This window comes from Nyctereutes procyonoides, unplaced genomic scaffold (assembly GCF_905146905.1).
Source record: "Nyctereutes procyonoides isolate TBG_1078 unplaced genomic scaffold, NYPRO_anot_genome, whole genome shotgun sequence".
NCBI classification, from domain to species: domain Eukaryota; kingdom Metazoa; phylum Chordata; class Mammalia; order Carnivora; family Canidae; genus Nyctereutes; species Nyctereutes procyonoides.
This window is the reverse complement of record NW_026575122.1, coordinates 15,355,305-15,378,321: the sequence shown is the minus strand read 5'-3', so window position 1 is coordinate 15,378,321 and position 23,017 is coordinate 15,355,305. Positions and strand designations below refer to the sequence as shown.

The following is a 23,017-nucleotide window of genomic DNA, read 5'->3' as shown; positions in this document are numbered from 1 at the left end:
TGCATATGCTCCACATTAAAGAGTAAAATAGCACAGTAAACATCAACAAAATATCAATATCTTTTATAACCAGAAAGCGAATATTTTCTTGAACCAAGTTGGTTGGTTGGTTGGTTGTTTTTTATCAAGGCTCTACACCCAGTGTGAGGCTTGAACTCACAACCCTGAGATTAACAGTCACACACTCTACCAGAACTAAATTATTTTAATTGACCAATTCCTCAGTACTTATTCAGCAAAACTGACTGAACATCCAAACATGCCAAGCACTGTGTGATAAAACAACACAATGTCCCTGCCTTCATGGAACTTCTATTCTAATGAAAGAACCTGAAAATAAACATACAAAAAATAAGATAATGTCAAGTAATAGTAAGAACTTTGAAAAGGAATAAAGAGAGTAACTGAAGATGACAGTCTAGGTCAGAGGGTGTGTTGAACCAGAATAACTGAGGAAGGTCTCTAAGGATATATATATATATATATATATTATTATGATAGTCACAGAGGGAGAGAGAGAGAGGCAGAGACACAGGCAGAGGGAGAAGCAGGCTCCGTGCACCGGGAGCCCGACGTGGGATTCGATCCCGGGTCTCCAGGATGGCGCCCTGGGCCAAAGGCAGGCGCCAAACCGCTGCGCCACCCAGGGATCCCCGGTCTCTAAGGAGATAACTGAATAGAAATAGGAATAAAGTGAGAGAGCAACTTATATGAATATCAAAAGGAAAAGAATTCAGGAAGGAGGAAAAACAAATGCAAAATTCCTGGTAGCCAAAATGGCTTGATATGTTTGAGGAAAAATAAACCAGTAGAAAGAGAACTGTACATGATAAGGTCACAGAGGTAGATATTGGCAAGATTATGGTTATAGAGAATTGTAGACTATATTAAAGACTTTGAATTTTATTCTGAGTGTAAGAGAGCCATTCAAAAATCTTGAGTAAAAGGAAGACATGATCTGATTTCTTAACGTCATTTAGTCTATTTGGAAAACTGACTTTATGGGAGATCATTTCTACACTTATATGGTTATTATTGTCTAAGAAAGGCAAGTATCATACTACAAAACCTCACAGTAATTTTGAAAATAGGATGATCCTTTATTTCAACAACAGTGTATAAGTTTAGTTTTCAATAATAATTTGCTTTAATTTTTTCCAAATTAAGAGTTTTTAAATTTTTATTATAAAATATATCAATAAACATGAATATATATAAATTTATATATTCAGATTAAAGAATAATTTTTTAAAAAAACTATATACCTACTACCCATTTCAAGAAATGGAACAGGATGGCACTTGGCATGAATAAGGTATAGGAAGTAGACTACTTTGTATTTTCCAATTCTCACCACAGTCTACTACCTCTACTCTCAGAAGTAGATCAAAAGCAGACCACTTTTTCAAGGAGTAAAGTAAGAATGTTCAAGTTACCCAGGTAGCAGGACGAGAAGAGACAGCACAAACTGAATCAGTGCATGGTCAAGACAAGTGAAGTAGTTGCAAGAACATGGGCCCATCGCATAGACAAAATTTGTTCTCATGTTTTTAAAAAAAAAAAATGTCATAAAGGTAGCTGGCATTTCATTAACAATAGCTTCCCTCTATATCTGTCTCTGAAGTAAAACTGCTCCAATTTAGAAGGACTAACATGTCTACTACACAGCTGCCATTGTGGGATCTCCTTTTACCATTTTCCTGGAGATTCCTTCTTATATCTCTTCTATGTTGCCTCTCCTTTTTCTTAGTCCCATATCTTTCTCTTGTTTCATTCTCTCCTTTTGGTGTTGTGTGTTCCTCTAGTACCTTCTTGAAAAAGGGTATATATAAACTAAATTTTTGAGATCTGAAAACATGAATTTTACTTCATACATGGTTAATAGATTGATTATAAAACCATAGGTTTGAAAGCATTTAACCTTAGAATTTGAAAAGAATTTCTTCATTGCTTATTTCTGTGCTTATTGTTGGGAAGTCTGAGACTATTCTGAGTCCTGATCCTTTATATGACCTATTTTGTTCCCTGTCAAACCTTATAAAAATATCTTTGCTCCTAGTATTTTCAAATTTCACAATGATTCTCAACATAGGTCTATTTTCATCCACTATATTAAATGTCTACTGGGCCCTTCCAATCTAGCAATAAATATCCCTGGTTCTGTGAAATTTTCTTGAATCAATTAATTTATACCTTTGTCCCCTTTTTCACCTATTCTGACTTGCTGTGATTAATATCTCTTGATGGTACACTGAATAAGTCCTCTAATTTTCTTTCCATTTCTCTATTTTCCATGCTTTTGTCTTTTGGTTCTACTACTGGGAGATTTCCTCAACTAACCCTTGAACATGTTTTTCATTTCTCCTATGTGACTCTGGGCTAGTCACGACTTTCCTGCGGCACATATTTTTCCTCTCTGAAGTGAGTATAAGGGTATCACAATCCCAGTGTTTGAGTCATATTACAAAGCTGTAGTGATCAAAACAGTACAGTACTGGCACAAAAGTAGACACAGAGATCAATGGAATAGAATCGAAAATTAAGAGAGGAACCTACAACTATATGGTCAATTAATCTTTGACAAAGCAGGCAAGAATATCCAATGGGGGGGAAATGTCTCTTCAACAAACAGTGTTAGGGAAACTAGAGAGCAACATGCAAAAGAATGAAACTGGACCACTTTCTTATACCAAACACAAAAATAAATTCAAAATGGATTAAAGACCTAAATGTAAGACCTAAAACCATAAAAATCCTAGAGGAGAACACATACGTTGTCTGACACTAGCTATAGCACTTTTTTCTAGATATGTCTCCTGAAGCAAGGGAAACAAAAGAAAAAATAAACTATTGGGACTTCATCAAAATAAAAAGCTTCTACAAAACAAAGGAAACAATAAAACTAAAAGGCAACCTACAAAATGGGAGAAGATATTTGCAAATGACATATCAGATAAAGGGTTAGCATCCAAAATATATAAAGAACTTATACAACTCAGCAATCAAAAAAATAATCCATTTAAAAAATGGGCAGAAGACATGAATAGACATTTCTCCAAAGAAGATGCAGAAATGACTAATAGACACATGAAAAGATGCTCAAAATCTCATCATGGAAATATATATCAAAACTACAAAGAGACAGGTGCCTGGGTGGCTCAGTCAGTTAAGCAGCTGCCTTTGGCTCAGGTCAAGATCACAGGGTCCTTGGATTGAGCACCATGTCATGGTTCCCTGCTAGTCTGCTGCTCCCTTTGCCCCCCTACTCATGCTCATTCTCTCAAATAAATAAAATCCTTTTTAAAAATTAAAAACTACAATGAGATCTTACCTCACACCTGTCAGAATAACTAAACAACACAGGAAACAACAGGTGTTGGCAAGAATTTTAATTTTAAAAGGGGAACCCTTTTATACTGTTAGTTGCAATACAAACTAGTATATAGCCCCCTTTGGAAAACATATGGATGTTCCTCACATAGAACCACCCTATGATCCAGCAATTGCACTGTAAAGGTATTTACCTAAAGAATACAGAAATACTAACTCAAAAGGATACAGGCAGCAGGTGTTTATAGCAACATTATCTAGAATGGGTAAACTATGGAAAGAGCCCAAGTGTCTATCAACCGATGAATGCATAAAAATGTGGTATATATTACAATGGAATACTACTCAGCCACAAAAAGAATAAAATCTTGCAATTTACAACAACGTGAATACCATTAGAGACTACTTAGGGAAATAAGTCAGAGAAAGACAAACATCATATGATTTTACTCACATAGATTTTAAGGGAAAAAAAAACAAAAGGAAAATAAAGAGGCAAACCAAGAAACAGACTCTCTTATTTTTTTTAAAGATTTTATTTATTCATGAGAGACAGAGAGAAAGAGAGGCAGAGACATAGGCAGAGGAAGAAGCAGGCTCCATGCAGGGAGCCCGACGTGAGACTCGATCCTGAGACTCCAGGATCACGCCCTAGGCTGAAGGCAGGCGCTTCCACTGAGCTACCCAGGCATCCCAAGACTCTCTTATTTTTGTAAAGATTTTATTAACTTATTTATTTGAGAGTGAGAGAGAATGAGTGGGGGAGGGTCAAAGGGAGAGGAACAAGCAGACTCCCCACTGAAAAGAAAGCCCTGCATAAGGCTCAATCCCAGGACCCCAGGATCATGATCGGAGAAGAAAGACATTTACCCAAGCCCCAAAACAGGTTAAAAAGGTGATAGGGACTAAGGAGTACACTTGTGATGAGCACTAGATGGTCATCCAGTGAGCAACACTTCCACAGGGGAGTTTTGAATCACTATATTGTACACCTGAAACTAATATTACACTGTATGTTAACTAATTTGAATTTAAATAAAAACTTTAAAAAAAAAAACAGAGGTTTCAGCACTACAGACTTAAAAACAAATAAGATCTGTAGCTCCCAAATAAAAGATGTTAAGGGCAAAAATAAAAATAAATTCAAAATATAGAATTTCTTATATACAAAATGCCGAAAGATTTTTTTAATGTAAGGATCAACCTTGTAGAAAATAAAAGGGGCATATTCTGGGGAGAAAGGTAGTATATGCATGAACCACCAAAGATAAATACACAATAATAGGCTAGGAAATTTTCTAAAGCCCATTCTCAGAGTCAGTAGCTAGAAAAGACAGTTTTTGGCAATAAGTTTGGAAAAAGACCCAAAAGTTGGTCTCACTACAAACAATGAGCCTAAATGTTGACTGGTATACTGTTCTAAATGTATGCTATTTCCACTGCTTTGCTGGTCACCAAGGTATAAAAAGATCTACCAGCAATCATGCTGTTGAAACAGATGTGCATCTAGCAAATTGCCCTATATAACAAAGTCATGTTCTTTCAGTCAAAATTTATTACAATATTACAGGTTAGCAGCAGTCACAACATGGGCTGCCTAAAAACAGAAGAGTTTTCTATCCTCAGGAAATATAAATAATAACTCAAGACAAATGAATATCCAAATAAGTTAGTCAGAATATGTCAGGATGATCACCGACATGTGAATATAAGTTTGCATCAATTAAATATTTAAAAAGAAAGATAGAAGAGAGGCATTAATTGAAAACAATCATAAATGTCTTACTAGTGTTGAATATATTCTAAGTTAGTATCCCAAAGTACCAAGTTATACAGACTGAGAGAACCACTGTAAACATCTGGAAAAACACATAAAAATCAACAAAGTGGAGGTATCAAAATGTAAATAAACAATAAAACTTTTAATGATTAAAACTAAAAATAAATCCAGGAGCACCTTAGTTAAGCATCCAACTCTTGATTTTGGCTCAGGTCATTAACCCGACATACTGGGAAGGAGCCCTGCTTCAGGCTCTGCACTCAGCAGGGGTTTCCTTAGATTCTCCCTCTCCCTCTTCCTTTGCACCTCCTCCTGCTTGCGCCTCCCCCTGCTTGCATGTGTGAGAGACTCTTAACTATGGGAAACAAACTGAGGGTTGCTGGAGGGGAGAGGGTAACTGGGTGAAAGGCATTACTGAGGGCACGTGATGTGATGAGCACTGGGAGTTATATGCAACTGATAAATTACTGAACTCTACATCTAAAACAAATTATGCAGTATACGTTGGCTGATTGAACTTTTAAAATATTAAAAATAAATTCAAATAATAAATAAGCTGAAATTTGGATAATTAGAGTAAGGATAAAGTTTCATCCTATGGCAAGCCCAACAGTGATATTCCTTAATAATGGGGGGGGGGCACTACTGCCCAACGTAGGGGCATATATATGTTCAACTAACATACATATTACAAAAGAAAGTCATTGTAATCCAACCCAAAACTAAGTATTTTCTTATACTGAGAATTGTTTTAAATAATAAAGGAAACAGACTGAAAAGTTAAACCTACATTACTGCCTCTATGAAACCCATTCAGTGTATTAAAACAGTACAGTAAAATACCAAACCCTATGACTATCTTTACCCAACATATCTTTAAGATGAATGTCAATTGTCATCTTAAAATGATACACAACAGGAATTTAATGGAAATATTGAAACCTACACAAATATATATAATTATATATTTTGAGTTATTTGGTAACAGGTATAAACTTAGAAAAAAAATTGCAAAATGAAAACAGTCCTGAACAAAAGCATTCACAGTCTTATATTAATGCTTTTAAGGTTACTAACATAGTGGTCTCGGCTAAACAAAACTCTGATACCCCACTGTATCCATAGTACATAGAGGAGTACTCCATCACCCTTAACCCAGGTTTCACTTCCCAGTTTCATTTACCCATGGTCAACTGTAGTCTAAAAATATTAAATGGGAAATTTCAGAAATGAACAATTCATGGTATTCAAATTCTGTGCCCTTCTGAGTAACATCATATACCATTGCACTCCATCCCACTCGGGATACGAATCATCCCTTTGTCTAGCATGTCCACGTTATATGCACTGCCCACTAGCCACTCAATGCCATCTCAGTTATCAGATCTAATGTCATAGTACATGTGTTCAAGTGACCCTTATTTCATTTAATAATGGTTCCAAAGCACAAGATTAGTGATGCTGGCAATTCATATATGCCAAAGAAAAGCCATAAAATCCTTCTTAAGTAAAAAGTAGAAGTTTTCAACTTATTAAAAGGAAAAGAAAAAACTCATATGCTGAGGCTGCTAAGATCTACAGTAAGAATCTACTATCTGTGCAATTATGATGCAGGGGAAAAAATGTGCTAGTTTTGCTGTCCCACCTCAGGCTACAAAAGCTATGGCCATTGTGTGGCTCAGTCAGTAGAGCATGTGATTCTTGATATCAGGGTCTTGAGTTCAAGTGCCATGATGGGTGTAGAGATTAAAAAATAAAATAGAGTGGCTGGAAACTTAAAAACAAACAAATAAATAAATAATTTTAAGAAAAAAAATTTTTAAAAAGGGAAAGGACACCATCCAATGCAAGTCTTTCAACTGCAGTGAAACTGGGTTCTTCTAGAAGATGTCCAAAAGCACCTACATTCATAAAAATGCAAAGGAGGCATCAGGGCATAAGACATGGGAGCACAGATTAACACTGGTACTATGTGGCAACATTCCAGGGCATATAATGAAGTCAGACATAGTGTACAGAGTTAAGAACTCACATGCTCTCAAAAATAAAAACGAAAATTATCTGCTCACGTTTTGACAACATAATCAAAAACCATGGGTGTCAACCATCTTGTTAATGAAATGGCTTTACCAATGCTTCAACCCAGAAGTGAAAAGAATACTTGGAAGAAGAAGGATTAGAATTTAAAGTCAAAAAATAAAAAATAAAAAAAAATAAAAAATAAAAAAAGAATTTAAAGTCAAGACAATGCACCTGACCACCTTGAAACCTGAATTTTGGTATGATAATGAAAATGTTAAGGTTACATTTTTACCTCTAAGTATAACCTCATTGCTTCAGTCCCTTGACCAGGGACATCATTTGGTTTGTCAGGGCCACATCCATCCATCTGGTATCTGATTACATTTCATCAGCAACTGATGAAAACCCTAATCTGGACATAATGCAATGCTGGAAATCATTCATTATTCCTGATGCAATGACACTCATCAAAGCTTCAGTGGATGAATTAAAACCTGCAGAACCGCAAATGCCTGCTAGAACTTATGAAGTCATGAATGATTTTAAGGGCTTCCCAGGATTGATGGAGAAGTGAGGAAAATCATTCATTCAGCAAGTGGAGAGCATTGGCTGAAATGATGAAAGCCACTGAGAAGTGCTAACAAATGAGGAATTGGAAAAACTTGTTGAATCATCTACAGAGGTAGAAGAAGAAATGGAAGCAGAACCAGCAATGTGGACATACAGAAACTTGCCTAAGTATTTCAAATGACACAAACACAGAAGGATAAAATTATGAAATATGATCCTCAGAAGGAATGGAGCATTTAAGTCACATCTGATCACCAAAGGATTACAACTTCTGCAGTAACACTCAGATGCATTAAAGTCAACAACTTCCCATTACAATGTTCTTCCAAAAGGTTTTTTTTGCAAAAACCAATCTTCCAACGATCAAGGATCCCCAAACATTGACATAGTGTGCTCCTGACTTCCAACCACCAACGTGGCTATGGCTCAATGATCCAGGATCACCTGCAGCAGATTGTTCTCCTTCTGATGTACTGTCACAAGGTCAACAGAAGCCCTAAAGCTATATGACAATGCCTTCATCTATATACCTCACTTCATCTCATCACATAGGCATCTTATCATCTCACATCAGCACAGGAAGACGAAAGAGGAGTACAGTAGATATTTTGAGAAAGACCATGTTCACATAACTTTTATTACATATACTGTTATACTTGTTCTATTTTATAATTAAATATTGTTTTTAATCTCCCACTGTGCCTAATTTATAAATAAAACTTTATCATAGGTATATATGTATAGGAAAAAACACATTCATACAGAGTTTGGTACAATACATAGTTAAAGGCATCCACTGGGGGTCGTGAAACAAAAATATTCCCTAAGGATAAGGGGGAACTAGTGTAGCACATTATATAGAACTGACCTCTCTACTGGTCAAAATCAATTATGAGGAATTTGTTGTATTTCTATTGCCTTATTCAGAAAGAATACAAGACACATATTTTTGTTATCACAAATTATCTTGTACAGATCTGTTTTCATGATGCTCTTGCTAGTATTCACTTATTATAACTTAAGTACACCTAAATTGACTATCAGCACAATCTTTCAACCATTTGATATGAGACTTTTCATTCTAAAGGTGAAGTGTAATTCTGTGTAATATATTTCTCTGTCATATTCCATCTATATTCATGACCAGCAGACAAACTTTCAACTAGCCATTTAAAAAGATAGATTAGGGGCACCTGGCTGGCTCAGTCAAAAGAGTGTAGTACTCTTGATCTCAGGGTTGTGAGTTCAAGCCTCACATTGGGTGCAGAGATTATTTAAATAAATAAACTTTTTAAAAAATATATAAGTAATTAAAAAAATTGGTTAAAAGATATCATTTAATGTTAAAATTTCAAGAGCAAATGATAGTTTATATAATACACATTTCAGGAGCACCTAAGTGGCTCAGTAGGTTACACATCAGATTCTTGATCTCAGTTCAAGCCTTGATCTCAGCTCAGGTGTTGATCTCAGGGTTATGAGTTCAAGACTCATCATGCTGGGCTCCACACGGAGTGTAGAGCCTTCTTTAAAAAAAATAGCAATGATAATATACATTTCAATTCAAAGCAATGTACATTTTCTAAAGTACATCCTGAAGGTGCCACAGTGTATATCTTTATTACAGAGTTGTAGTCAAATCTGTTCTAAGTAGTGCTATGTATTTCCTAAGCAAACCAACTTGTTTACTCTTTCTTGTATAAAATACTTTCTTCTATAAATACTAGAAATTCTAATTCTGAATTTGATTTTGAAATTTCTCTTTAATTTACTCCAATACTCTAAAAGCCAAATGGCAACTAAGCAATTATCACTGCTGTTATCTTTTTTGATACTGTTTTTCCTAAAGGTATTTGTGACTGATAATTCCTAATTAATTACCAGATATTGTTCTAAATTACCCAGCTAAAAGACTAGTCATTAATCTTCACAATCATTTGATAGCTAATCTATAGCTATTTGTAATGTCTGCAAAGCACTTATATAAACTACTAAAGTTAAAGATACTCATGAGCTAATAAATACAACATTTATTTTGCCATTACTTTCAGCTTAATTAGCTTTCAAATTTACTAAATTTAGTAATTAGGAGATAAAATATGAATATAAAACATCAAGAGATTAACATTATTAATCCATGTATTTTAAAAATATGTTTGTATTACTAATTAGGAGATAAAAGATGAATATAAAACATCAAGAGATTAACATTAATCCACATATTTAAAAAATATATTTATATACTTATTTATATATTTAATCCACATATAAAAAAATGGAGACTTTTAAATGTTAGGCAAAGTTTGGGAACTGGCTTTCTTTTTCAAGCAAATGCATCTTTTCACTGTATGTCATTTCCTATGGAAAAATATCAGCTGAGTATGACACACTAACTTTCTCAATCTTAGGTTGCCAACATTTCATATTTGATAAATAAGAGAGCTTTAAAAATAACTGAATCTTCCTATATAGGATATCAATCAGCATAGCTCAAAATGATCACTCCACACAGCAGATCTTTTATAGAGTTCTAATCCCACAGCCTGCAACAATAATGGTATAAGGTAACAGATACAATAGTCAAGTTATTAATATTTATAATGTTGTAAATGCGTGTTGGTTAGAAATCTGAATATTCTGGTTAAACCTAATTTCTTAAATGCTACCTTAATACAATCTTAATGGAGGAGTAACAAACATAAGACCTAGGCTATCCTAAGAAAAGTACTTAAAAGAATTCATTATTTAAAAAAAATTTTTTTTAAGTAGTTCCACATCCAGCAATGAGCCCAACTTGAGGCTTAAACTCATGACCCTGATATTGAGACCTGAGCTGTAATCAAAAGTCAGACCAGTCTGTATGCTGGTCACAAATATAAGTGTAATATGACAACTAACTGAGCCACCTAGTCATCCCATAAAAAAAATAATTTTAAGTTTCGTAACAAAGAGAAATAATCCTATGAGGAAAACAAGCCCAATACATAATATGCACTATATATTCATCACATAATAAATTTAAAAGCATTGTTTGAATAGCATATTTTGATAGGATTCATAATGCACTACTGTAAAATATGGCACATTGGCATATTGATTATTTTAAGATGAAGGAATCTGAGAAGAAGGTGGAAGGGGAACTCTCTAACCTCTCCATTCTCCCCTGAAGTAGATCATAGGAACAGGAGGTGCTAGAACTCTCTGATCTTCCCCCATTCTCCCCCCTCTTCTAGCCTCTCATGTGAGAGGTACCCTCTCTAAATCCCAGAGGAAAGGAGCATTCCTTATGCTAAAAATCCAAATGAATAGGTCTTGCTAATTTCCCTCCAATTTACTTCCCTTAGTTCATACCCCCTGTCCTATCACGTTATTCCATGACTTTCCACTCTTCATCAAACCACTACAAAAACACTCAGGCTTAACCCTTTCTTTGAGTCTTTTATGTTCTTATAAAGGCTTCCATGTAACATAAAACATTAAATAAACACATATACTTTTTTTCTGTGAATCTCTATTTGTCATTTTAATTTTCAGGCCCAGACAGGGACCCTTAGAGAGTCAAGTAAGAGCTTTTCCTTCCCGACAATTCACGTGATATATATATATATATATTTATTTATTTATTTCATAAGAGACACACAGAGAGAGGCAGACACACAGGCAGAGGGAGAAGCAGACTCCACGCAGGGTGCCCGACAAGGGACTCTATCTTGGGTCTCCAGGATCATGCCCCGGGCTGAAGGCAGTTTTAAACCGCTGAGCCACCCAAGCTGCCTAATTCACATGATTCAGATAGAAAACAGTATGTAGGGGTGCCTTGATGGTGTAGTCAATTGAGCCTCTGACTCTTTAGTTTCAGCTCAGATTGTGATCTCAAGGTTGTGAGACTGAGACTCATGACAAACTCTGCACTAAGTGCAATTCAGATTTTCTCTCCCTTTCCCTCTGCCCTCCCACTCATGCTCTCTAATAAAGCAACCAATCTTTTTTTAAAAAAAAAGTATGTAATATAAGTTTCCCTCCTACCACACTGGTCCTTACCTGCACAATTCCCCCAACAATCAGTTCACCAGTTATTAAATGGTACTGGTACCAATTGGTATCATCAGTACCCTCTCAGAGTATTTTCTTGCATATACACACAAACATAAATTCTCATTTTCCTACTGGTTTTACTAATATGCACTATACACTGTTCCACACTTTCTTTTATCACTTATATCTTGGTGAACTATCTCAAGATAGTTTTAATTTGCAGTCCTTACAAATGGGTAAGTTGAGCCTCTTTTTTTACGTACTTAAAGTAATTTTTTTGAGAGAGAAATACAGTGTGCACACTGGGAGGGGGATAGAGGAAGACAGAGAGAGAGAATCCACACCTAGTGCAGAGCCTGACTCTTGATCTCACAACCTCATGCCCTGAGCCAAAATCAAGACTTGGGACACTTAACCAACTGAATCATCCAAGTGTCCCTTTAGTAATTTTTTAGTAATTTTTTTTACCTTAGTTTTCTATGGTTTGATCATGTCTTTTGTCCATTTTTGTATTGGGCTTTCTTTTCTAGATTTTTCTAGGAAGACCTTATATGTTAGTAATGTTACCTTTGTTGTGGTTCTAAATAATTTTTTCCAATTTGTCATATGCCTTTTGACCTTGCTAATGGTATTCAGTTTTTTGATCACAAAGATTTTTGCTTGTTTTAATGCTGTAAAACTCTTAGTCTTTCTCTTCTCTTAGTACTTTCTGAATGTCTATAAATATACTATATTAACACATGGAAACACTGTAAAACTTAAAAGAAATTTATTTATAAAAGAACAGATATACCCTCAAGCTTCCTCAAAGTATGAGAATTTCAATGTAAATCTATGGTTGCTCCCCTGTTCCACACTGGCTTAAAAATACACATTTAATAAATACCAAGTTTGGTTCATTTTGGTAGGCAATACCAGATATATTTTTAAATACTTGTAGCAATAGCTGATATACACAGAATGCTTACTGTATATTGTTTTAAGTATTTGGCATACATTGACACAGAAATGTTCAGAGCAATTCTAAAAGTAGGTAGTATTATCCTCATTTATATAGATGATGATCAGAAACACAGTAACATAAAATGTCAGTTAATAACTTACTAATCATTTTTTTAAAAAGTCATCTTGATCAATTTTAAGACCAGCCTCAACAGAGCTTTAGCAATACCTATTATTATGTATATATTTGGAAAGAGAGCGATCACATGCAAGCAGGGGAGGGGGGGCAGGGGAGGGGGAGGCAGGTGACAGGGGAGAGGGGCAGAGAAGAAAGAGACATGAAATGTCAAGCAGGGCTCAATCCACGACCTTGAGGTTATGACCTGAGCCTAAATTGAGAGTAGGATGCTTAAATGACTAAGCCACCCTGGAGTCCCTATTAGAACCTTTTAATACATGAGGATGGCTGAGTGCTCAGTGGTTGGGCATCTGCCTTTGGCTCAGGTCATGATTCCAGGGTCCTAGGATTGAGTCCCACATCAGGCTTCCTGTGGGGAGCCTGCTTCTCCCTCTGCCTATGTCTCTGCCTCTGTGTCTTTCATGAATAAAATCTTAAAAAAAAAAAAAACTTTTAATACATGTGCAGACTCCTGGAATTATAGGAATTTATCCTACAAAATAGGATATATTTATATAAAAGCAGACCCAACACTGCTCAAAGATACATAAAAGTTAAACCATGGTGTTTATGTGGTATATTGTATTATAAATCAATACATTTTTAAAATATCACCTCCATGAATTTTTCCTAATAAAATTTTGAAGAATGCCAGGATATGAAAAGTAAACTTAAGTTATTTACTCAATCAATCCTTCCTATAGTTACAAATAGCCTGATAGCATTCAGATGTTATAGCCAGCTCAGCTTTTGCTCTTTACTTTTCCATAATACAATGTATTTTGTGTATCTAATAATACACAGCCACTGAAACTCATATAAGTGTGAGTAACTGTTACTCACTGATTATTTTAAGCCATAGACCCATTCTATTCAGTGGCAATATAGGCCCAGACAAAATACAGTATCCAAAGTTTTGAGTTTTATTAGTTTAGAAAAAAATGTTTTTGAACGGTTCTCACAATTCAGAATATTCTAAATGCCTTAATTTAAATTTTAATTAAAGAACAGAAGCAATCTAGCATGCCAAGTAAAAATAGTATTAATTAATCAAGATAATGTTCAATTCAAAGTATTTTTAAAAAGGAAAAGAGGGATGCCTGGCTGGCTTAGTAGATAGAGCACACAACTCTTGATCTCAGGGTCAGGAGTTCAGGCCCCACCTTTGGGTATAGAGCCTACTTAATTTTAAAAAGGAAAAGAAAAAGATAAACAATAACAACCTAGAGAACACATAAGAAAATAATGAAATTACAAAGGTTACCCCAAACAGGTACATATTTGAAACCTTAAGCCCAAAGTAACCAACACAGGGCAGTTACACTAGAAGACCCTATTACTGCTTATAAAATCTAGTTCAACTGTTGGAGAAGAGAGATACAGTGACAAACAGCCTCTCTGCTACAAAGGTGGCAGGAAATCTATCAAACTGGACAATAAAATTGCAATTGAGTTTCTTTGGCTTTTTATAGCAGCTGAATGTATCCTGATGTAACACTGCAAAAGCTATACAATTCTGCAACATTAGTTTTTTACACACCAGTACTTTATCAAGAACCATGTTATAAATTTATGATATTGAGATTTTAAATGGCTGCAAAAGGAAAAAATAAGCATCACTTCAGTATCACATATATAAAAATATAAAGCATTAGAACGAATATTTTCAGAGAAAAAATGTGGTTCTGATACTTCTGGCAGAATTTTTAATAGCATGCTACAAATTGTTCACCTACTTACTAAATCACTTCAGCTCCATCCTAAGCTTTAGTAAATATTGATTTGAAGCATCTTAGAAAGTCAGTCATCCATTTTATTTTAAAAATAGATATCAAGATATTAAAAATCCAAAAAATTAACATAGCAATATTCAAATAAATTACTTTGTTATAAACCTTATGAAAAAAAGCTTTTCATGAATGAAGAAATTCACTCAAAGAAATAAAGCTAAAAGATACTTATTAAACTTTAAAAGTGAAGAAAAACACAAGAACCAATTTGTAATTTTAACCATTTAGCATTTAAAGTATACTTTAACAGCAAAAAGTTCTAAGTCCAATTTTACTCAAATAAAAATAATTTACAATTGACTTAGCATTTATTCCATTTTATGATTTTAATCCTAAAACTTGACTCAAAGACTGTTTCTTGGCCCAAAACAGGCAAAGGAAGCCTCTCCATAAAGTAACTACCTTCTTTGTGAATGTTTTAATATCTGCTTAAAGCCATTAAGTCACTGGAGTAAAGAAACAAATACATAAACTAAAATTGTATATATAAACTATGTGTAATATATAAATTATAAATATATATGAACTAAAAGTTCTATGTAATAGTTTTATAAGCTATAAATACATATAAACTATATATAATATATACATAAGCTATAAATATATATACATATAAGACATAAAAAGCATACTTTGGGTTTTTTGTGTATAAATTGAGTCTAAAAAATACTGATATCAGAACTACATAATTATAGTTTATATTTTTTCCTTCAACATTCTCTGCATCTTTAACATACACTTCCAGAATGACAAAAAAGGTTTCCTTAATAATAATTTTTTTAAAGATTTTATTTATTTATTCATGAGAGACACACACCGAGACAGAGAGAGAGGAACAGGGGCAGAGATACAGGCAGAGGGAGAAGCAGGTTCCATGTAGGGAGCCTGACGTGGGACTTGATCCCGGGTCTCCAGGGTCAGTCAGGCCCTGGGCTGAGGGTGGCACTAAACCGCTGAGCCACCCAGGCTCCCCTATAATAATTTTTTTGTAAGTATTAAGGGTCTTAACTAGGGTCCACAGTCAATTGATACAGAATTCCTTGATACCTGTGATACTTTATAAGAGTTTATTACATTAGCAACTTAGTGTAAAGGTGAGAAGGGAAGAATTTTATAAAAGTAAAAATAATTCCCTGTACACTCAAAGGAGCATTCAAAATTTAGAGTGCAAAAGAAAGGCTGAGTTTAAAACACAGATTTCTGAGAACATCCCATGAAATTCAGATTAATATTCTGAGGTGAGGTCCAGGAGACTATAATATATCCCATTATTACTCTTATCAGTTACTCCCAAACCCTACTGTGGGTGCTGGTGGTATAGGTACTTTAAAGACAGTTGCTGAAGCTATTTCATCCATCACTGGTAAGAGAAGACTAAGACACTAAGGCACACAGAGGGTGGCATGGTACCATGTGACAGCTGAACTAAATAGCCCCAAACAATGATAGTGCGGGTCTTCCTTCTCCTTCTCACAACAAAGATTTAATATGCAATTGTCAAGTACTCAGCTCTATTCACAGTTCTATAGGAGATATGAAGATGTATAAAACCTTTGGCCCCTGCTGATGAAAGCTTACAATGAACAACCAAAATAAAACATAAAGAACTCACTTTTAACCAGTAATATGAGATATTACAAAATCATTCGTAATTAAACAGTCTACATTTGCTATATTACCTCAGTACTGCTCTTCTTCATGTACTAACCCCCTAAGCAAACCAACAATTCACCATGCTTTTTCCTCAGTAACACCTCTGTACTTTTACGTCAATTCTTTCACCAGTGATTCTCATCACCCAAACTCTACAAGCTCAAATCCCATTTACCTTTCAATGCTGTCATCAAATGACATCTTTTCTACAAACTTTTCAGATGCCTTCATGTGAGAGTGTCTATACTTGCACTGTATCTCTTCTATGGCACTTATTCCTTTCTGCCTTGGTTGTTTTTTTGTTTTGTTTCAGTTTTTTTTTGGACTTAATTATCTCCTATATTAGAAAGTAACTTCTTTCAAGATGTGTTCCTGATTCATCCTACTATCTTACATAGTAACTAGAAAGTACTCAAACAGAAAAAGGCAGGAAGAAGCAAAAGGAGTATTGGAGAGGAAAAAAAGAATGAGTTAAGATAGAAAGGGGAAGAAAAGTGGTAGGCAACTGGAGTAGACATAGACATAGAGTAACTGAAAATGAACAAGAGAGCCCAAGAGTACCTAACCACCAGAGAGAGAGAGTGGGGTGGAGAAGCAGAGACAAAACAAACACAGATTCACAGGTCAGAACAAAGACAGAGGTTGAGGAAAGGGACAAGGCAAGAGCCCAAAATAGACGGAGGAATGCTAAAGGTTCTGAAGAACAGAGAGAGAAAGATAGGAAAGAGAGTGCTAAAATATGAAAGAGACAAAAAGGAGAAGAGAGTTAGGTAGGCAATGATAGAGGGCAGCACAGAATGCACTAGGTACCCACAGTCACAGCAGTAGAGTAAGGAGTGGAGAAGACTGATTAGTCGAAGACTGGGGAGAGAGAGGAAGTAGAGAGGAAATCAGTGGAAAGGGAAAAGGAGAGAGAACACAAGAGAGATACACTTATACCAACAGAAAATTAAGTGCTGTGAATTCATACATACATACTGTATGAAAAATTGTCATACAGAAGTGATTTAGCTAACTAAATCCTGAAAAATATAAAGGATCTGGTTAAGTACAAAGGAACACAAAGTCCATGCCATGAATAAACAAAATTAACAAAGAATGATCTATTTTTAAAAGACTAGAACTAATACAGAGCACAGATTTTTACCAGTGAAACAGTGGAAGAGAAGGGAAGAAATCTTTTCTTTTTCAAGGGAAAATGAAAAATTAGGTAGAAAAAAACTATTTTGCAAAACAAAAAACAAAACAAAAAAATCTTACTTTCCTTTTCACAAAAATTAGAACAAAGTACTTATGGAGGAAGTAACATTATATAAGTTATTTTTAGCTTAATAAATCTAGAGGAAAACAATACCTAAGCCTACTGACCATTAGAATTATCCATAGTCAAAGTGATCTAGACATGTATAAAAAACTACATACAAAAATCACTGGTGGCGGGTACTTTAATGTAGGCAAAAAGTTTACAATACCCTGTGAAACTAAGAAATTTAAAGTGTCATGTATTAGAGAATGCGACATTACTTAGGATCTAGCAATTCTACTCCTACTTATACTTCCTACAACAGTGCTCTTTTCATACTGAAGATAATTCAGCTGGCAGATCACAGAATCAACTTGCTAGGACATTATCAGCATTTTTAAACAAATAAGAAAACATAATAATGTATCCCTATTATAAACCAAAGTTTTAGTTAAGGGCAAATACTATCTCCTGAAGCTTCTGTTTCAGGTATGAGAGGAGAAGAGAATGTGTGTGCATATATACATGGTCACTATAAATTTCGTACTGTGAGCCAAAGTTATAGGAAGTCTGAAACTGACAACTCTAGGAAAACCATTGCCTTTGAACACTTGGTTAATCACAACACTATAAACAAATGTACCAAAGTTATATGTAACAATTTTTTTAAAATCTTAAAAACAAAAGGTTTGATAGAGAAAAAGATAAGTAACAGAAGCATCTACATAGTATGATGTCATTTTCATAAAATTTACAAATAAGGAAAGTCAAATAATATTTATTATTTAGGTATACATTTTTTTTAACTTCTTAAAGAAGGAAATAACACAAAATTCAAAATGGTGATTAGGTTTGGGGTGGGGGTTGGATACAGAGAACCACTCAGCATTTTAAGCTGAGTAATCAAAGTTCTTTCATTTTAACACTTCACAACATATATGCTACACAAATTATTGTGGATATAAGTAATTCCTCATTTTAAAAGTGGGATCTGTATCAAACATGAAGTGATTTGGAGCCTGAACTAGTGTGCTGGCACTGAGAATGAAAACAAAGAGATGAAAGGAAGAATGACAAGAGATGTAAAAAGGAAAACAGTCACTGAACATTTAATTTTCTTTCATATGATTTCCTTCATTAACTTCACAAAAAATCCACATTTACCATTTCTATATTAGACACTGATGGTTAAGAAAAGTTTAGAAATCTGCCTGAGTTTATACAACTAAAAAAGAATTCAAACCTAGAACTACCCTTTGTCCAAAGCCCATCTTCTCTTTATTACTTACACAAATGGTAACTGGATATAAATGTTTGGACAGAAATGCTCAAAAGTTCAGAAATATCTGAGATATTTCCTAGTTCAATCTCTTTATCTTATACATAAGAAATTCAAAGAATGAATTAGACTACTGGTCCTAAATACCCTATGACTTCAACAGTTCTCAAGCTATTTTGTCTCAGAATGCTTTACACTTGTAGACAGTACTGAGGTTTCTCAAAACTCTTTATTAATATGAGGTATATCTGTTACTACTTATCATATTAGAAATTAAGACTAAGAAATTTTACAAATATTCATTTCAAGATAACAAAACCATTATGTGTTAATATAAGCATTTCTTTAAAAAACAAAAGATAATAATAAGAAGAGGGCTAGTATTTCACATTTTTGCAAATCTCTTTAAATTCTAGCCTAAGAGAAGATGGTTGCATTCTAATATCTGTTTTTATATTCAAGCTCTTTTATTATATATTGTTTTGGTCTCTGTCTATGAAAAAAATCCACTTTCAAATAGACATGTAACTGGGAAAGGAGGACCTCACACACTTCCTCAAAAGGTCTTCCAGGCTCCTGATGTCTTCAGACTGTACTTTTATAATATTACTGCTCTAAGGGTTATTCCTCTAGCCATTCTTCTTAAGAACTTGAACTAACAGGAGCACGTACAAAAGCACTGAATTAATATCCACCATTTTGAAAATCTGAAAAATCTATACTGGCACTCTGTTATCTAGAATTCCCTTACATAGATTTGAAACTCAATACAAATGTATATAACACCCAAATTCAATCCTGTTTTTCTCATGATCTTTTGTAGAAGAAAACAATACTAGCAGAAAATTAGTCCAGATTGCAGCAGCCTTCTATAATAAAACCCAAAAGATCTGAGCACCAGCACAAACTAAATTAAGTTAGACAAGAGATGACAAACAATTTCTGTAAAGAACCAAATAGTAAGTATTTTAGGCTTGGAAGCCATACTGTCTCTGTTGCAAATACTGAATACTCGTGGCATGAAAGCAGCCACAGAAAAACATATAAAAAATTGGAAGTGTCTGTATTTCAATAAAACTTTATTTATAAAAACATATCAGGCTAGATTTAGCCCTCAGACCATACATATCTGGCTGAACTCTGCCTTAGACTAAACTGGTAAGTGCAAGAAGGTAGTGATTAAAAGCCATTTTATAAAATCAAGCCTTTTTCTTATTTAGCACTGGATTACTCTAAAACATTAGTAGAGTGGTATCTTCCAATCTAAATTATCTTTGTAAATCCTTATGATAGTAATGTACCTTCCTCTTATTAACTAAGGAAAAAGCAGAATAACTCTTAAGCACTTAAGAATGGTAAAATATTTCAGAGTAATAACCATGACAGTCAATAAAACATTTAAAGATATATCAAATTTATCATTTCTATTCTTTATTCTTTCTAGTCAATTCATAATTTATATAATTACATAATTATATTCCTTCTGAATAAAACAAGATACAGAATGTATAAACCATACAGAAACTAACAGATTTTACTGCATTATTTGAAATGTAAAATTTCCTTAGAAGATACAAACATAAAACTCTAAATATTAAGTTATTAAGCCACAAATTGGCATAAGATATTAATAATAGAACAAGCAAAAAGACTAAGACAAGAATATATTTGTAGGGATGCCTGGGTGGCTCAGTGGTTGAGCGGCTGCCTTTGGCTCAGGTCGTGATCCTGGGGTCTTAGGATGGAGTCCTGCACCAGGCCTCCCACAGGAAGCCTGTTTCTCCCTCTGCCTATGTCTCTGCCTTCTCTGTGTGTCTTTCATGATTTCTATTTCTTATGTACATCTTTAACAATACACACACGTCTAAACAATAAAAACTTTTATTTTTCATTATATTTAATATAACTGGTATCATATTAAATGCATTTTTCTATAGCTTGCTGTTTTTACTTGTCATTGTTTGAGACTCATCCACATCAACCCATGTAGTTGTGTTTATTTCCTCAGTTGTATCATACTCTATGGTATGGCTTTATCCATTTACCAGTTGATGAGCAATTTTAATACATTTTGTATGTATTTGGAAGTTTCTCTATATATTCCTAGAAGTGGACTTGCTGACTTATAAGATGCAGATGTTCCTCATTAGATGATAATGCAAATTTTATTTCCAAAGTGGTATATCAGTTTCCTGTGATGTCTAAGTTCTCATTGTTTCACATCACCTCATAACATGATATGTCAAGAGTTTTAAAAATTTGCAAATATGATGAATTTTAAATACTCTATCTCAATAATTTTATTTGTATTTTTTATTGTTTTATGGGAGCTTTACAAATATATTCTTTTTTTTATTGTTTAGATGTGTGTTGTTAAAAATATACATAAGAAATAGAAATAATGAAAACATCCAAATTAAGGTTAGTAGGTAAGGAGAGAGGGGCTAACAATGATAGACATAGCAATTGGGACGGAGAACCCAGTATCATAAATACTGGGAGGTACATTATTCTTTATACCTTTTTGTGTATCTACAATATTTCATAAACAATTTCAAACAAAAGCTATACATAAATAACTTACACTGGCTTAAGTTAAAAAAAAAAAAAAGACTAGCAGATTCTTCCAAATCAATTTTTTAACTGACTGTAATGTGAGCAAAAGGCAAACATTAGTCTGAGCTTTTCTATTTACTCAACCACCTTACATTATTAGAATAACTTCTCATCTTTGAATATACTGCGCCACCTTGTGTTCAAAAGCTTTAAAGTACTCAAAAATTTAGAGAATCGTATCTGCAAAAAGTGGCTACTTTAAAATAAGTTCCTTTATGCTGTGGCATGAGGTTTCACTGTATTAAGTTAAGCTCAAATAAAAATAACATTTGGAAAACCCAATTTGATTCTAAAGAAATTGGAAACATTTTATTTTCCTTTTTAGTTCTTCCTTTCACTGCACTTTTAGAGAATAATAAATAAAATCAAAATTGTAAGACATTTAAAACACTAAATACATTTTCATAAGAAAACTTACCTTTGAATGTGTGATTGATAATGTGTCTACCCACACGCGCCAGCCACCCCACTCATATTTGACTGCATGGTAAAGTAGGATTCTGAATATGGCATATACCATTTCTGTTATCTTTTGCTCATCAGAATTCTTAGGATTGAAATAGCAAAGAGAAAGCATCCACTCTTGCCATACAGAACACTGTAGCAAGCTCCTGAAAATTATAAGAGGATACTGAATTACTGAAAGAAAAAAAAAAAACTCATCTCTAAGAATTCTAAAAAGTAAAAGTTTAAGACAAAATAAACCAAAACATGGCACCTCTATCTATGTATTAAAACAATTAAAGTAGGTGGTACTGAAAACTCTATTTTAATCTATATTACTTATACATCCTTAATGAAAAAAGCATATGGAAAATTCATTTCACAGTACTTTTTAAGGCAATTTTTCTTAGAAAACAATGGACTTATTCAAACCTAGCCATGAATAGTGCAAATAATTGCTTTCTGATCCCACTTACCTTCTATTTTCTCTACTGTTATTAAAAAGTTTAATCATATCAGAAAGAAAGGCTCTGCGAACTTCCATGCTCTCTGAACACTGGGGAGAATTTCGAAGTAGGGTTGCAATTACTTTTAGTATCTCTGTAAGACAATTCGTAAATTAGTAAAAACCAAAACACCACAAAAAGTCATGATAGAAGACCATTAATATACTTCTCTAGTTTCCCTGAAATATGTCTACTGAAAACATCCTTTTTCGTGTTATAAAAAAAAAAAATAACTGCATCTACAGAAAAAAATGATAATACATTCATTAGAAAGCATCCAAAAATATGAAAGGGATTTTTTATTTTATCACTAAGAATGTGTAAAAATGTAGGAGCACCTGGGTGACTCAGTCAGTTAAGCACCTGCCTTCAGCTCAGGTCATGATCCCAGGGTCCTGGGACAGAGTTCACATTGGGCTCTCTGCTTAGTAGACAATCTGCTTCCCCTTCTTGCCCTCCTTGCCACTCTGCCTACTTGTGCTCTATATCAAATAAATAAAATCTAAAAAAAAAAAAAAAAAAGCGTAAAAGTAAAGCTGAATTTTAAAAATGTTTTAAGTTGAATTTTAGTTAAATTATAAATGAATTAAATATTAGTAAAACTACTAACAACTCTCACAATCTCTGCC

The 23,017-nt window shown here is 34.0% G+C and overlaps 1 protein-coding gene across 7 annotated transcripts in view; it reads right to left on the bottom strand.

Moving 5' to 3' along the window:
- The window catches only part of LRBA (LPS responsive beige-like anchor protein), a 732,259-nt gene that overhangs the window by 557,509 nt on the left and 151,733 nt on the right, over positions 1-23,017 (bottom strand). For all 7 annotated transcript variants that reach the window (XM_055336397.1, XM_055336401.1, XM_055336402.1 and 4 more), the window contains exons 21-22: positions 22,359-22,482; positions 21,857-22,049 (exon numbers count right to left, since the gene is read on the bottom strand). In XM_055336397.1, coding sequence (XP_055192372.1) covers positions 21,857-22,049; positions 22,359-22,482 — 317 coding nt within the window. The remainder of the gene's footprint in view (positions 1-21,856; positions 22,050-22,358; positions 22,483-23,017) is intronic.